The sequence below is a fragment of the Rhea americana genome, unplaced genomic scaffold (assembly GCF_003343005.1).
Source record: "Rhea americana isolate MKP2758 unplaced genomic scaffold, rheAme1 scaffold_10, whole genome shotgun sequence".
Taxonomy (NCBI): Eukaryota; Metazoa; Chordata; class Aves; order Rheiformes; family Rheidae; genus Rhea; species Rhea americana.
In genome coordinates, this window is record NW_028185039.1 from 2,300,742 (window position 1) to 2,317,296 (window position 16,555).

The 16,555-nt window shown below is 45.1% G+C and overlaps 1 protein-coding gene across 1 annotated transcript; it reads right to left on the minus strand.

Annotated features, from left to right (window-relative positions):
- Nucleotides 1-1,275: 1,275 nt before the first annotated feature.
- Nucleotides 1,276-12,474, minus strand: LOC146601599 (cytochrome P450 2W1-like). Its single transcript, XM_085301423.1, has 9 exons — nucleotides 12,150-12,474; nucleotides 9,634-9,796; nucleotides 7,662-7,811; nucleotides 7,421-7,578; nucleotides 6,451-6,624; nucleotides 5,300-5,441; nucleotides 4,738-4,922; nucleotides 3,970-4,111; nucleotides 1,276-2,283 (listed from the first exon to the last, which is right to left on the minus strand). Exons 1-9 carry the CDS (start codon nucleotides 12,345-12,347, stop codon nucleotides 2,093-2,095), a joined length of 1,503 nt encoding a protein of 500 aa, XP_085157549.1. The 5' UTR covers nucleotides 12,348-12,474; the 3' UTR covers nucleotides 1,276-2,092.
- Nucleotides 12,475-16,555: the final 4,081 nt, after the last annotated feature.

Sequence of the window (16,555 nt, forward strand, 5' to 3'; positions counted from 1 at the left end):
CTGATCATGTTCCTCCCACTCCCAGTGGATTATTGTCACATCTGTCTTTTGAGTTCATATTAATATCAAGAAGGAGCTAGAGCAGGAACAGTCCTGCTCTATCATACGGCAAAGGCAAAAGTCTTTTTGATTTCAGCAAAGCCAGGACTTCCTTCCGCATTTCAGCTACTTCACAGCTGCTGTGGCAGCGTGGACTGGGCTGTCGAGAAAGCCAACATCAGAGCACGGAGTGGATATATAGCCTGCTCCTGARTTAGTTTAGCTGTCTTCCCCCTAGGAAGACCACATCCTACTGCCACCACCCCTCAAGAATGACATTGCAACCAAGTAATGTTTTGAGAAGATAAAGATGTTACTTTGGGAAAGCAAAAGATGGGCAGAGGCTCAGAATCCAGAGCACTAAGCAGAGGGACAGCATCAGTATCAGTGAAGCCGTGGTGGTAACCTTTCATTCTGCCTTTGCAAGCAAGAGGTGAAGGTTAGGTAAGCAAAAACAGTGAAAAAACAAGGCTATCCTCAGAACTGACTTGTAGCCCATAACTGAGAGCAAAGAAGCTCTTTRGCCTGGAGAAACCTCTCTCCAGATGTGAAGTGTCTCCAGCTGAGCTCTTTTTCAGTAGAGACCTCTTGTCCATGGAATACTAGTCAAACTGATAATATTCTTTGTCACTCTGGGCTCAGAATCAGCACTTCAGGGCATTTGCATTTCTATGTAATGCAAAGTTGGGTGGCGGGCACATGAGGTATAATGAAGACATTGGAGGACTAAAACTTTATTGGTTTCCATGAAGGAGGGAACATAAACATGATGATAATGTACATGATTAGGTAATGAATATGGAGAAGTAGCAATTCACAGGCAGGTGTGAGAATGGAAAAATGCCTGAGTTGTACATGAACTGGAGTAAGGCTGAGAAATATGGTGGTAGATAAGTCTACAGACCAGATGACAGCCAGACAAAGCTACAGAGTAGAGGAAACAAACAAAACCAGGTCTCTTCTGATCCCTGATTCTATGTATGTGCGAGTGTGTGTGTGTGTGTAATACAAGCACCATGAAATTACACTCCATGTGCAAGGAAATCACATGCTTGGTTCCAATGGCCAGATTATCCCAAATACCAGACCGATTACCCATGAGGTCCTTAGAGATGGAGAGTGTTTGTTCCTACTTAACAAAATCAGGAAAGGCAGAGATCTTTAAAAATGAATCTGCTTTATTTTCCATGTCATTAGCGTTTCATGATCTGTTTCTGATACAATTCTCATGTAGTCTTATGATTTAGACTTCACATTTAGAAATGTATACTCTCATTCGGACTGTGAGGCAGTGTTGAACCTGGTGGATACTTGCCTGTCTGAATGGATCTGCACACTTTGCCATGTCTTTTAGGACTCTCTTCCAAGGCACAAATAACTCCATCCTTGAATCACATGAATCAATCTGTTTTTTTCACTCCAAGCATTTAACTTTGGCTGCCTAGCCTGGTAGATTTTTGCTAGAAGCTCTGGATAGTTAGAGAGTCCAGAGTTCAGGAGGTACGTACAGATGATTTAAGTGCTATGAGCAACAGTGCATTTCTGTGACTCTCAGCAAATGGCAGTGTATCTCTCTTCACAGTGCTTTGGGGGAGATTTCTGCCATACTCAGAACCTCACTGCTTTGCCATGGTAGCCTGGATGTCAGACCTATGACTCATGCACTACTTGTTCTTCACCAGACAACTTCCCTGGGTCTTCCAGTTGCTCCATGCATAGCATCCCTCTCTTGAGAAGACGTATGTGTGCATCACTGCCTCCTGGCCCACTGGCCAGCCCACCATTCAGAGGATATTTATCAACTAGCTGGAAGGATCATGGTTTTTAATTGATCATATATACCCTCTCACAGCTCAGGAGCAAAGAGGAGTCAGCAACCTATGGGGTAGATGTGGAGATGGAGAGCAGTGGAGTGAGAGTGAATGGAGACAGTGGGAAGGGAATATGAAAGAGAATGACATAGCAGGATGCGGTGGTGGAGAGTCTTAGCTTAGCTATGTTGRGTCTAAGTGAATTCCCTGCTCACCTGAGTTGCTCTTTAACAAGGTGGTGGTTATTCATGCAGGACAGCACAGGTTGCCTGAGGCTGAGGCCTTAATGTGAAGGTCGTTTGGGGTACAGTAAGGTCCAAGTCAGACTCTGAAACTCCTGGCTGGGGCTGAAATGTAAATGTCTGCAGCAGCCCTACAAAGAAGATGAACAGCTCCATCTTGGCAAGGCTTTCTCCAATGCAGTTCCTTCGCCCTGCAGATGGAAGCAGTGTGTTTACTTGACAAAAATATCAAGCTAAAATTGTTGGCATAGACATGTTAGCATCTGAAATATAAGAACACAGAAATGGGCTCTTTTGCTGTGTGTAACAGTGTTTAGCACAACAAGATTGTGGACTGGGGTTGTGATTTTTGTATAGATTACATTGTTGAGAATAGATCCTTTCCTTCACCCAGACTCACATGGACTTGTGAATCTTCCGAACCTCTAGCATCTTTAGCCAATCCCTTACTCTTAAAAATCAGACTGATAGAAAAATGCTGCCTACTCCCAAAGTGGGATGGTTTGACAACTCATTTTTCTTGTGGAATTTTGTCCTAATCTGCAACACTTTTGGAAAAGATTATTTATTCTTTCCTACTTCCTTTTCATGCTAGAKTCCCTGTGTTGTATGAGTATCTATAGAGGCAAAGGACTTGGTGGACAGTGAGAACTGACTTCCTAATATCAGAAGTCACTGGTGAAGATCTGTTGTTGTAGCACATTCTGGAATCCCTGAAAGTCATCATTTAAAAGGAACAGCTGGAAAATGTAAGGTTACTGGAAAATTGTAAGATTCTGCAGGAGATCTCCCTTTACAGTACTTACAGGCTCCTGCAGTGCTGAGATTTGTTAAATTCCCAGCAAGACGACTCCATGCTGCTGTGCCCTCTCATAATGCATACTGCTGGAGTAGTACAGTGTGCAGGCTGAGCAGCAGGCATTTCTGGAAATTAGCAGCCTTTGGAAGCAACCTTTATGGCTGTCATGAAGACGATGTATAATGATATTTTTTCTTTCGGGAGACTTTCTGTAATGTAACAACTGTTCTTGCAATTAGGTGAGTTTGAATCCCTAGAAGTTTGTGTTTATGACCCTTCAAGGACAGAATATTAATTGTATTTTGCAGGTGAAATTGAAATTAAAAAAACTAGTGTGCCACTTGACCAAGACAACAGATAGAGACCAAATCAGGAGTAGAACCCAGGACGCCAAGTGCTATATCACCTCCTCTAACCACTGAACTGAGTTCCATCCTCTAAAAGATCTTGCTAGAAATCCCTGGCAGCTTTCAACAGTGCCGCTGGAAGAATCACAGTCAGAGGTGGCTTCTGGAAAACAATCCAGAGCTTTGGGGGTAAGATTTCATAGTGAGAGTAATATGGTTTGATGTACTCTGTCCTATATTGTGTATCTGCTGGCTGTAATACCCAGTTAAGGTCCAACACTTATTGKGACTTTCTTCCTTGACTATAGTAGGCAGTGGATGAGGCCTTGTCCATCAGATCCACTCATATGTGGCACTGGGGACTTGTCTCAGACGGGCTTGAGGGCCCCTGGACCTTCAGAAGAACTCATGGTATCTCATATGTAGCTGTGCTGGCAACCCCACCGGTCCTGTCTGATAATTCACCTACTCTTGACAGCTTTGAGGCATTTTTCCATGTTTTTTCAAATTCAGTATCTCTCTTCGTGTTCTGTTGAAACTTTGGAAGCCAACCCCTTCAGTGGTGGGAGAGCTGCATTCTGAGAGCTGTCTGCCTGGGCACAGAATAATTGGCTGTGCTCAATTGCCTGGTTGCCTATTGACTGAGAGAGGGTACTTAGCCATCAAGGCCCCATTTGTGTATATCATAATATACATTCCTCTAGTTCCGTGCAGGTCAGGCCTTTAGTTACCTGTGGAGAAGGGCAGGAAAGCCTCTCTCTTTACAAAGTTCCCTTCAGCGTCAAGGAAGTGGTTGGGGTTGAACTGATACGGTGTCTCCCATTGTGTCTTATCCAGCAGCACTGAGGTGAGCGATGGGATTACAATTATACCCTGGAGGGAAAGCACATTAAGGTACAGAACTTAGCAAGAGCAAAGTCCTGCCTGGAGCTGTTGTGCACAAAGCATGACTGAAGATCTCCGGCAGCACTGAAGGTGCTGTGATGTGGGGAAAAGGCCAGGGAGAAGGAGCTCCAGAGAGGAGTGATGTCCAAAGAGAAGGTACCAAATGTGTCACTATCTCCAACAGTTTTTATGCACTTGGAATAGGTAAAGATGCTGAGGGTTTTATTCCATTAGCCAGCTGAGATATAAGTCAGTTAAAATTTTCCCAGCAGTGGCAAGAATCAAAGCCAAACCCCACATGGTGCTGTGGGAACCTCAGGCAGAGGGTCAGATCCTGTAAGTTCCCTGGAAGATACTTGACTCTGCAGATAGCATCAAGGCAGTAAACCAGGATCACACTTGGACTGAGCATGACAGGGGCAGGATCGAGTCCTACGGTACCAGTCTGTCTGGGTTCTGAGTGTGGTCTCTGGAAAGGAGGAAACTCCTCTAAATCTCACTTACTTTGGGCTTCTGTCCTGCAACTCTCTCTAAAGAAGCCTGGCTCTAAGAACTAGTTAGTGCCACTGATAAAAGCAAGGGTGATGTGTTCCCAGGTTCAAGCAATTATGTACCTTGGGAAGGAAGTAGCCCCTGAAGTGGGTGTCAACAGCAGTGCAGCGGGGAACATGGGGCAGGAGAGTGATAAACCTCTGCACCTCATGCATCACTGCATTTGTAAATGGCATGTTCTTCCGGTCCTCATATGTGGCCCAGCTTCCAGCTTTGACAGTCCTCCCAATCTCCTCTTGCACCTTTTCTGGAAGGAACAGACAAAGTGAATGTGTCCCAACTGCCAGCTTCTTTGGATTTTGTTTTGATAAAAACATTTTTCCAGGCTCTGGAGGGAAAGGATTCCAAAACCACCAGTCTTGGTTTCCCCAGGTTTATGTCTAGTTCAGGCAGTGCATGGATAATTCCCCCAGCATTATACTTTGATTTCTGCTCATACTGTCTCCCTGCAAGGCACAGAGACTGCTTGTTGTGACTTTATTCAGCACCTAATTGTATCAGTTCATAATAATAAAGAGACAGGATTCAGCCCTTGAGGAAAAAGAGCTTCTGTGTATCTGAGGTCAGGCCTCTCCTCTCCTTATCAACTGTGCCATGGATGGAATATAAGTGAAAGTAGCTCACTTTGAACCTCTGGATATTTCATCATCAGCAGAATGGCCCACTGTAGGGTTGTGGCTGTGGTCTCTGTTCCTGCCATCACCAGGTCAAGGATGGATGCTATTAAGTTGTCATCATGGAAGAGACTGTCTTTCTTGTTCTTCTCCTTGAAATACACAAGTGTACTGATTAGCAAGAAAGCTCTTAAAACAGTCAGTGTTAATATTCAGCAAGCTCAGGAAATACTGCATAACCCATAACACTGTTGGGTGTGATCAGTGTTTGTGAACTGAGTGATAAAATACGTCTGATCTCGCAGGCATAGCATCAAAGATGCAAAAGTTGGAGTGAGATTTGGGTTYGGTATCCATCTCCATCCAGAAGCAGGGTGAACCCCAGTGCAAGATGCTGTTTACTGACTCAGCCTCACAGGTCTGGAAGGAGCCTGGTTTCTTCTCTGCGCAGGACATTCAGCTAATACCAGCTTCAAGAGACTCCTCCTGCCCATGAAGGGAGGGGAGGGCTGGAATGCSCAAGGATGTTCAAAATTACCTTTCAAGCCTTCTCTACTGGGCTTTAGGACTGTTCTGAACCTTCTGCCATGTAGGTGGGTAGAAAACTTAATGCCTATGGCTGGCCCAGATCTAGTTAGAAAGAAGAAATTCAGAGCCCAAATATTTTGTGTTCRTTGAAATCAACAGACATGGGAGATTGCACTGGATCTCTACTCAGGTGAGATGCAGGGCAAGGACAGGACTGGTAGTTGTGACCTATCATTCAAGAACTTTGAGTGTATTATTGATCTTGGAGCAACAGTATCAATGATTGAGGGATTTTACTGTCATAAGAAGAAAATCAGTCAGCTTTCATGTGACTTCATGCATTTTTTACTAGAAACCAAGAGCTGATCCTACATTRTTATGTGGACTGCTATTTCAGGAGTGGACTGAAAGAGTGACTGAGAGAATGGATTTCATATTTTAAATTTGATGGAAAAATTCTTGCAATAAATTGCATAAGTATAAGAGACTAGAGTCTGATTTCRGTTCCATTAGGAGAACAGCATTGACTTGAACAGGTTTACATGACATGACTGAAATCAAGACCTAGCTGAGTATTTTAGCTAGCAAACCCAAAGAAAACACTGCAGTCAATAAGCCTAAGCAGTCAAATACCTCTTGTTGCTTGAATATCAGTGCATCAACATAGCTCCTTACGCTGTTCTCATTGATGTCTTCTCTGCTTGCCTTCATGTATTGCCTTAAAATGACTCGCACATCTTCTATTTTCTCAAGCAAAATTTTGTGGGTTTTGAAAAGAAATCCAAGGAATGGGTAGAAATTGAAATACTAAAGAGGAATTAAAAGAAATAGAGCATTAAGTCCGCTGTATTATCAACATGCTAGGATAACTTCTTCCTAAGTGGTAACATGTTAGGTGAGCCCAGTCTTGTAGCAGTAATATCTGAGCATCCTAGGGACTTCTCAGAGGGGTCATAAGCAGATTTGCATGAGAAGGAGGGCTTTGCAGCCTTTCAACTTTGATTTAATACTGCCTAATTTTAAGCATTTGAGCCATTCTATGGGAGCAGCTCTCCTACCAACAGCAGACTGATCAGCCTCACAASAGAGCTCCTGGTTCTCCCTTGTTCCCGCATTGCCAGGCTACCAGCTGGTTAGTTCTGCCCATCTCACAAAAGACTGAACGAAGTTCTTCAAACGCAGTTTGAAGAAAAGCAGTTTTCCTGGTGCTCTCCATGGAAGCATGTTTAATGCAGGCTGTGAAATCTCTGTCACCTGGATATCAACACTGAATATGAGCTCTTACTAGAAAATGTAGGTAAGGTAAAGAAAGCCTGCACAGTGCAATWATGTTGAAGAAGTTCAAAACAAATCTGTGCAGATAAAATCATCATAGGTGATTTCTTATTTTATCTCCCTGCGGGCTAGTTTAAAATGAAAGTATCACCCTGGTAACCCCAAGTATCCAGCAGAATTTCCTTTGGTATGTGGAYGGCCATCGCATTTTAAGTGTGATGGCTGGTTCTGAATATTTGAGAACTGCTGAGCTAAATCCCATGGTTTCTGTGGCTAACCATAACTTGCCAATATAAAAAAATGTTGATCTATGGGACAGGTTGCTTACGTTCAAATATGGAGATCCCAGAAGAATCATAACTTCATCTATGAGTCTTAGGAGAGTGAGAAAGGTTGGATCCTTATAGTCAAACCTATCCCCAAACAGCATGAGGAAGGTGATGTTGGTTGGAGCAGTGTTGAAGGACCTCAGGCTAAAAGGTTCCCCTGTAATRAGAGGAGGATGGAAATGTTAATGTGATGTTGCAGCAGCAATGAGCTGTATGACACCACAGTGGTCCCCAGCTCACCTTTGAAGGATTTGATCATCTCTATAAGAAAGTGAAGCTCCTCAAAAATTCTCGCTTCCATCATTTTTTTCCCCATGCCAAGGTTGCGCATGCTGGATACAGTGAATCTCCGAGTTGTTCTCCAGAGCTCCCCAATAGAGAAGAAGACACCTGGGGAGGCCATAAGACATCTCCACTGGGATCATACTTGGAGGAGCTCTTCCGCACAAATCAAAATATGGGACTGGACTCACTATGATCTCCAAAAATGTTTCTGTTGCCCAGTTTCCCATGGATTTGGGGAATAAGAGTCTCCCACCCTGTGTGCCACATCCCTGTGTCCGCTCAGCTCAGGTCTCCCCAGTCTCACTGWGCCTCTAGTTTGTGAAAGACCATGTCTCACCCCATCCAGTCTGCACCGACCCTCTCTTGTGTGCAAGGTGAGCAGCTCAGGCTTTTCAGACTAGCCCTGTTTGGCTTCAGAGCAGAGCAGAGAAGTTGGTCTAAGTCAATCATGCAACAATTCTCTGTTTGCAAGTCTAGGGCTCCAAGTAACCACCTTGGACCACCTTGGAAGTGACCTCCTTTATCATGTTTCAGTCATGAATGTATTTTATCTAAGTGGGATCRGATAATTCAGCCTCCACAACCCTATTCAGTGCTGAGATGTTCTGCTCAAATTCCTAACAGCACTGGTTTTCTCAGCAGTGGTGAAGAGACTATCCTTTTATGGAGCTGTTGACCTCATGTCTTGATGATCAACAACACCAACCAGCAATGGATATTTCATCCCATCATGATGCTGGATGCAGTGAAAGGAAAATTTGTGAAAATAATCCAAAAAATATTCCAGGTTGTGTCAACTGGAAAGCTGGATAATATTATKTCACATTCCATGCCATTCAGCTGCAAGATTTTTGAATATATTTGCCTTTTCTAGAATGAAAACAAATTTTAAGCAGCATACTTTTAGTTTGGAAAGCAAAACTTTCTGCTTTAAATATGTCAAAGCAAATTTCTAAACTTCATTTTTGATTTGCTTTAATTCAGGAAATTTCATTTGGAACAGTCCTTTTCTGCAAACAGCTTTGGAGTCAACAAATCGGCATTTTCTGAAGGAAAATATGTTTTGYCAGAAATTTTGTGACCATTGTTACTTTACACCCGTTGTGAATTTACAGCTTTGGGTCACCTCTTGGTCCACAATTGAATTGATAAGGTAAGTGTGAAGGGATGATAAATTCATCTATTGATATAATGGGTGGGTAATTTTAATTACTATTTGCAATCCCAGTGTCACCTGTAACTATCATATAAAGCTCTTTTTTTAGATCCTCAAAGCTAAAGCCTCAGCTTAAGCAGAGGATAGAAAAACAATATAAAATGTTCTCTGAAATAAGCAATGGGGATGGAGAGTTGCCCTGGAAAAAAACCGTGGGGCTGTTCGTGGGAAGAATGTACAGCTTCAGCCCCTTGCCTTTGTCTGAACTTGTTTCACATCGTTCCACCCAAGAGCGTGTGCRGAGCTGAGATTCTGTGGAAAGATTATGTCCAAAAGCGTGGCACCTGGTAGCAGGAGAAAGGGAAAAGCCTACAGCTCCGAACAGCCAAACAAGTTGGCCCAAACTCCCGTGACACCGCGGGGGCGGTTTGGAAAGGCATCGGCGGCAGCGAGCCGCTTGGCTTCCGTTACCGTCTTGCAGAAGCTAGTGCCAGAGTTGCTGCTGGGCCGTTCGAAATCCCCCTCCTCACCCTGGAGCACGGCGGAGATGGATCGGTCACAAATGCTCTAGCAAAAGTAATTGCTGCAARGCTTTGTAGAAAAAGGAGAAAAGCCGAATGTTTGCTGTCGGCTTGGCTGCGGTAGGGTTTGAGGGGGCTTCAGGGGGGCTTTTAAGAGCCCCGTTGGGGGCGTTCGCGGGAAGCACAGTTAGGCTGACACTAAGCGACGGCATCATTCCACCCGCCCGCCCCCCTCTCCTTTCTCTAGTACCGTTTCCGTTCTGAATTTGGTCAAATATTGGGATGGATGGTCTGTCTACAAACTCCTCTGTGTAGTTCACAAGCGCCTCCCGCACAACTTCGTACCCAGTCAGGACCACAACTTTCTGGAACCCAAAATGGAGGGTGAAGATTGGGCCATATTCTTCCGCGAGCTGAAAGAGAGGCAAGCTGTGACGGTTAGCAAGGCGAGGAGCGCGCGCGCATCCGATGCGGACCGCCGTGGGGAAGCCGCTGGCCACGTTACGTCCTGGCAGCAGGAGTGAGCTGCCCTGCGAGAAACAGCTGCRGGACTGCTCCTGTGAGCTGCTTACCACCAAAGCCATGGCATGTGGTATGGATGCTCAGCTGGGCTTTTAGGCTTATTGCGATGAGACAACCCCTACGCCCACCCATCCCTTCCTGCCAGTCAGTCTTGTTTCTCTGTTGAGGAAAAAGTCGATGAAAAACAAAAAGTCACCTAGAGTTAAGGACTGGAYCCGAAATGGCAACACAAGTTGATGAACAGAAGAAAGCTAGAAATGAAGCAGGTGTTTCAGTACTAATAATGACACGGTCTCCTGAGGAAAGCACTTGCTTCCGGCACCCCTGTTGTACCAAAGCACTCCTGCATCCATGCCACAAGATCAAAGGAGTCAGCTTTGACCCACGTTAGGCATTCAGCTTGCCCTGAAGGACCACAACATARGAAAGAGCAACTCCATGGCCCTGAGCTGAGACCTGGTGTTGGTATCCCAGGTCAGGCTCCCACGAGGGCCGGGCACAACCTACGGCAGCCCTCTGTGCATTCGGAGTGGGCAGGGGGCAACTCGAACATCTGGCTGTGCCCATGCTTGCAAACCAAGCGAAGCTCTTTTTGCACTAGAGAAAGCCCCGGGTGTATCCTTGCCACGACACAGAGACGATCTTTCATTGCAGCACACGCAGGAGCRAGCTCCCTGCAGCTCTGTCCCTGCAGACAGCCGCACTGCATGGGCTGCGCATTGCCCAGTGCTTGCACAGGCAGTGCGGTTCCTCGGCAGGCTGAAAATCCCACCAGAGGGCACGTGGTCCTGCTGGCACATCCTAACCGTACCCACAGAGCAGGCTGTGTTGTGCCCACGTCTGTGCCTGTCTGGCAAGGAAATGGGTTTGCTATGAGTCTCCGCGCAGAGCCTTGCGCGCTGAAGCGGAAACCCAGGCTCTGTAAGGCCAGGCTGGCGTGTGCCGGCTGCTGCGTGCCTGCCTTTTACACGGGTAAGACTGCCGTCCACCGCTGCCCCTGCCCTTTCCCCTTCTGCCTCCGCAGCCCTTCTAACGGCAGAGGCTGAATATCAGCCCTGCGGCAGCGGCTGCACCATGTGGCTGGGAAGCGCTCGGAGACAGCCGGGAAGAGCCCGGGGAGAGTCGGGGTACCCCRCCAGCAAATGCTGCTGCATGTCGCTCAGTGCAATCATTTATTTTTGTTATCCGTGCGGGGAGATGGAGAGATACCCCCTGTGGATGAATCTCAAATTAAAGGCAAACACAGGCGATACCAAATATCTATCAGGTGATAAGAACAAGCAGAGGGAAGTGAGCGAAAAATGCAGCTCAGCGACACTGTACCAATGTGTACGCAGCCCTGCTGGGTACATTCACCCAAAGCCTGGCATTGCCCACGGCAGGACACCGGGGGCTGGGAGCCTCACCCCGGCCCCTGCCTTATCTCGTGCGCGGCTGCTCCCAGAGAACTGCCGATGTTTATTTAGCACCGGTATAACAGGCGCCTCGTCAACGCCTGGTCGTGACCGGCTCCTCTCTGTTTGCTCAGCCTCTCTGTCCCCCGCGTAGGTCGAGCCTTTAGGGTGCAGTCTGCCGAGGCGAGGCGGGACRCGAGCACCGCAGGCTCTGTGCCAGCCTTGCCTTAGCTGCAGGAGCCGTTTAGCTCCGTAAATGGGTAAATGGGGTAAGTTGTTTTAATTACAAGTCAATAGAAGAGTTTGCAGGCTATTTGTTCTGTTTCCTTAGCGCAATCTTTCCATCCCGCTCTTGCACTGCACCTAGATCTTAACATAAATCCAGTTCATTAAGAAGGAAGTAGAATTTGCAAAGGGGCACCTGGATCCAACCCTCTCCAAAGCAGTTTTGGGGACACTATGGAGAGGAATTCCTCTTGCCAAGAAGGCGAAAGGGAGGGAAGCAATTTCATTTCATGTTAGTTATCTCCTAATACTTTAATGATTTCTGACTGTCAGAACTGTCAAATTAATACTTAAAATCCCACAAGCACTATATACTTCACGTTCCTCATCACACTTAAATGAAGAAATCCCACATTACCCAGTGGTCTTTTTTTAATGGTTGAATCACTCATAACTGACACTGTATCAACATAGATATTAGCTAGAAGAAGCTCAGAAAAATATTATAATGCAATTTTCACACCTTTACAGTTAGTTCAAAGTGAAAAAGACAAAGGCTCTCACTGATACAACTCAAACAGCTTTAAAATGCATTAGAATCTCAGTTTGGGGGGGGTTATCCTACCTTCATTAGTGATTTATCTTGCCTTCTAATATCCACCAAATGCAGGTTACCAATGATCGGAAGAGGAGTTGGACCGGGAGGCAATTTAAAAGCTGATCTTTTAGAGCCAGTTGAAAAATAGAGTACAGCTAATAATAACGCCGCACACAGTAGCCAAATTAATGCAGGATCAGAGATGAAGGAAATTAAAAAAGCCATTTTTAGTAATAATTTGGTTTAGGGGGTTAGAAGCAACAGAAGTGCAGTGGCACTGTTCCGTTTCTGCCAGCTGGCTTTCTGTTTGTTCTCTGCGATTGCTACAAGCACTCAATTCTTATTAAGGTTTGTAGAGTACCTAAATAAATACTGCATACTCCACCCTCTTTAAACACCTCAGAGAATGTGGTCTAAGCAGTTTGCAAAGCCTGTCCAGAAGTAAAGAGAGTTTCAAATTACAAACCCATGCATGTGTGTGCAAGAACATATACATGGGAAAAGGTGCTTGGCATTCCTCTATAGCCTTCTCCTCCCCCTGAGACCTCGAAGTCCTTTATCAGCAGTACCATGACCCTCCAAACACTCCACTGACATGAGGAAATAAAAAAATTTCCTTGGATCCTATCAGAAACCTCCAGAATCAGATTTGGATAGGGTTTGAGATCTTCATGTTACCAGAGAAAAAAATAATATTGTTACGGGAGACTTTAGCTTGCTTGGTATCAAGTAGAAATCAAGCTGCTGGTAATGGTAAAGCCCATGTATTTTTGGGTCATAAACGTCTTCATAAAATAGGCTCTGAACTCCCCAGAAGGGATGTGATTTCAGATTTTGTGTCTGAAGCAGAGGACATGTAATAGCTAGCCATGGAAAAATCGCTTGGATCAAGTGATCACGAGTGGATTCAGTTGACATTAAATGGGAAGACAAAATTAGATCTGAAATTTTGGTGAAGATTCCTCATCTTAAAAGAGTAGCTTCTAAGAAATAGAGGGAAGACGTTAAGGAATTTAGCTGGACTGGCAGGTTTCAGACCTTGAGCAAAACTGGAGCATGGAATTACTTTAAGTCAAAGATATATAACACGTGGTCCTTGTGACCCTCATAAAGGTTAAAATCTCACAGAGAGAGAATTGAGATCTGCGTGGTGGAATAGTCACTTTCAGGGGGCTAAAGGGAATAAACAGTTGACAAAGGAAGGRAAAAAAGATTGTTTAGGAAAGAAGGATCTGTCTTACATGATCAGGAAGACAAGGCTAAAGATAGATTTTTCCAAAGCTGGCGGTTTAGATAACAGAAAGGCTGTTATTTGACAGATAAGTGTCTTCAACCTTGCAAATGCAAAAAGGGTAGGGAAGGAGTGGGCCTAATGTGAAGGGAGGACATGGCTGTGATTAAAACTAATCGAGTATGGCCCAAGCGAATGGCTGCTTTGCTGCAGGTTGGAGCTGTCTGAGCAATGTGGAGATGTTACAGGGCAACTGTTGCACAGAAGCAGAACAAGCAAGTGTATTGCAACATTTCTGGGATTTTTTTTGAATTAGTTTCCAAGAAATGGGCTGGAGACAGCGGTTTCCCCAAGAAATGACTCACTCCTGCTTGCTGAAGCGAGCAAAGAGGCAGAGGAGGTGTGAAGACAAGCAAGGAGGATTTGGGCTGGCAGAGGGTGCAAAACTGGGGCGCTGCAATGGCAACTTGCAATGGCACGTGCTTTGCACCCCATGCAAAATGTTTGCTCCTGTAGGGTTTTATTTGACTGGCAGCACCCTGCACTACAAGAGTTATGTGCTGCTGCCTCTATATTGGTATTTCATCCTTGCCCTGGGAGCTGCTGAAATCATAAAAAGACCTTTCAGAAACAGACTTAAATTATATCTGAAAAAAAAGGGGAGTTTGCTGTGTTTTTTTAGACCAGACTCTAAGTGCAATGCATTAAAATGACAAAAGTAAGTCAAGTTCTTGTGATGACAAGAAATTCCTGTCTCAATAATGTGCCTGCTACATGTTTTGCTCCGGAGCTGCACGGCTACGTGCTCAGCTGCCTGAGCACACAGAGCCCAGCATGAAACRCCTAGCAGGCGCTGACACAGCTCTGGGTGCATTCCTGGGGCAGCCGAACTCCTCCAGGGTGCTCATAGCTGGGTTGTCTTCGGTCCCTTGTACCCCTGTGGCAATCCCTGCCACAAGGAGCAGAAGCAGCAGTGCCGGTGAGACCAAGCAGCGTGGGCAACAGTTGTCATCACCCACCATTGCCCTGCYGTGTAGCCACTGCACTGCTGGTTGGGCTCCCCTGGAAACATCCATCCAGCGAAGCCCGTGAATGCACCACTCCTGCATCCATTAAATTAATCTAAATCCCCCAAGAAGTCTGTGCCTTCTCTGCCAATCTGGTTCTCAACCAGCAGTGCAGCCAGGCCAAGACCACAGCCTCAGATACTCTTACTAGCTTTACCATATCAAGTTCCTGTTAAGCAAAGCTTGGGTACCGTGAAGTGCTGTCAGGATGGAAATCAATGCTGCGTGACTGGCAGGCCAGGAGGCAGAATCAGGCTTGTGACAGCTGTAACATGGAAATCAGTTGAAGATGGGCAGAAAAGCAGGTTTTGCAAATTCAGGAGGGCAAGTAGGTTTTTATTGATAATTATTCAAAGGCAAAGAGTGATGACAGTTAATCAGTTTGTGGATAAGCACACCTAACTTGGAAGACAAAAGCTRGGAACTGCTGGTCAGTTCATACRTCTGCATAGTGTTGTTGGCAGCATRTGCACCTTCAATATAAAATCAAGATAGATAAATCAGAGACTTTATGCAAAAACAAAGGGTTTAGCAAGGAGACCAAACCTCAAACCAAACCTACAGGTTCAAACTCAACAGTGTGCAGGCTCCAGRCAGAGCAATTTTCTGTTGCTCTCAGATGCTCTGAACTCAGGCTGTTCACAGGCCTCCTCCCACGGGCTGGTCTCTGTCCTGAAAGGTATAAACTGGCTCCATGTGCATTTTCACACTTTAATTCATCAGACAGTGAGTTTTAAAAATTCTTTTTCTAATTCCTATAAGTCAGAAAAGATGTGASCTCAAGTGTAGATTTGCCAACAGAGCTCCAAGATCCCAGGATTGTTATATAGTTAAACTGCATCAGCCTGTGGGCTCTGCACCTGCTTTTGATAGGGGATATTTTTGGAAGGGCAGCTATTACAGTATTGAAAATACTTGTCATATTGTCTTTTCTGTTGGGATTTTCTGCAATTAGAGATTCAAAGATTTTCTCTGAGCAGTTCATGGCTATGAGTATTCCTCACCTTTTGCACTGTTGAACATGTCTCAGTTGCATGTTTCCCAGGGATTCCTGGGCATACCACTCTAGCATGGGTATATTAAAGGTGGTACAGCCCAACTTTATCAATTTATCCTAAATCCACCTTTTCAACAACACTAGATAGATCAACTGCARCAAACAGAGTCAGTGTCCTAGCCTGACAAAGATCACCCTACTTTGGACATCCCTTCATATTCTCTTCTTCCTTTTTTTTCCTTCCTTTTTGCAGAGATCATCTTTAGATGCCAATGACTTTGGTTTTGTGTTTTAAACTTAACCATAGCCACTCCTTTAGTCTCTGTAATTTTCTGGTTCTTCCTTTCTTTTTATCCAAACCTGCCTTTCCCGCTTCCAAACCAATACAAAAGCATCTTCAGTGACTTCCCTTCTCCCTAACTCACATACATTCTTCTGCCTTTGTTTCACTGCAGATGAAGTGTCCCCTCTCTCACCCACACCATCATTCAGATCCCACATGCATGCACACACACGTGTACGCACACACAAACACACACACACACACACCATGGGTCCCTCAATGGGTGTAGCTTTGCAAGTAGCGCTAGTTATGCMTTGTGCTGATGGCTGTGACATGAAATAAATCATTAATTGTTGTAATCAAACAGCTGTTCTAGGAAGACCACAGTCTCTGGTATGTCAGTAGCTTTCTGCAGAGACCCCATATTATACACTAATGGTATAGGTGAGAGGCTTGGTGACAAAGTACAGTGTCCAGCCTACTTCTCCTTTCAGTCTCTTTTACCAGTTTCACAATACCTATTTTCACAGTGACAACATACAAAAACCAATTAAACTTTGACAGTGATGCAAGATCTCTGCTAGGCAATGTGCTAGCAGCTCTGAATTTGTAACTTTATATAGGTTCTTATGTAAGCAGCCAAAGCACTTTTTGCATGGATCAAAATTTGGCTTGTAATTCATACTGTGTTGACCCTGGTCCTGCTGTRTACTGAGCACATATAACTTCTGTGGGGACTTATGACAATGTCATTTGCTCAGCACTGCTTGGGGCGGCAGGCTGARTCTGTTACTCTGCCTGGAGACCTTGCTGCTTATCCCTGACACCAGGAATGTCTGGAGAGGGAGACAGCTT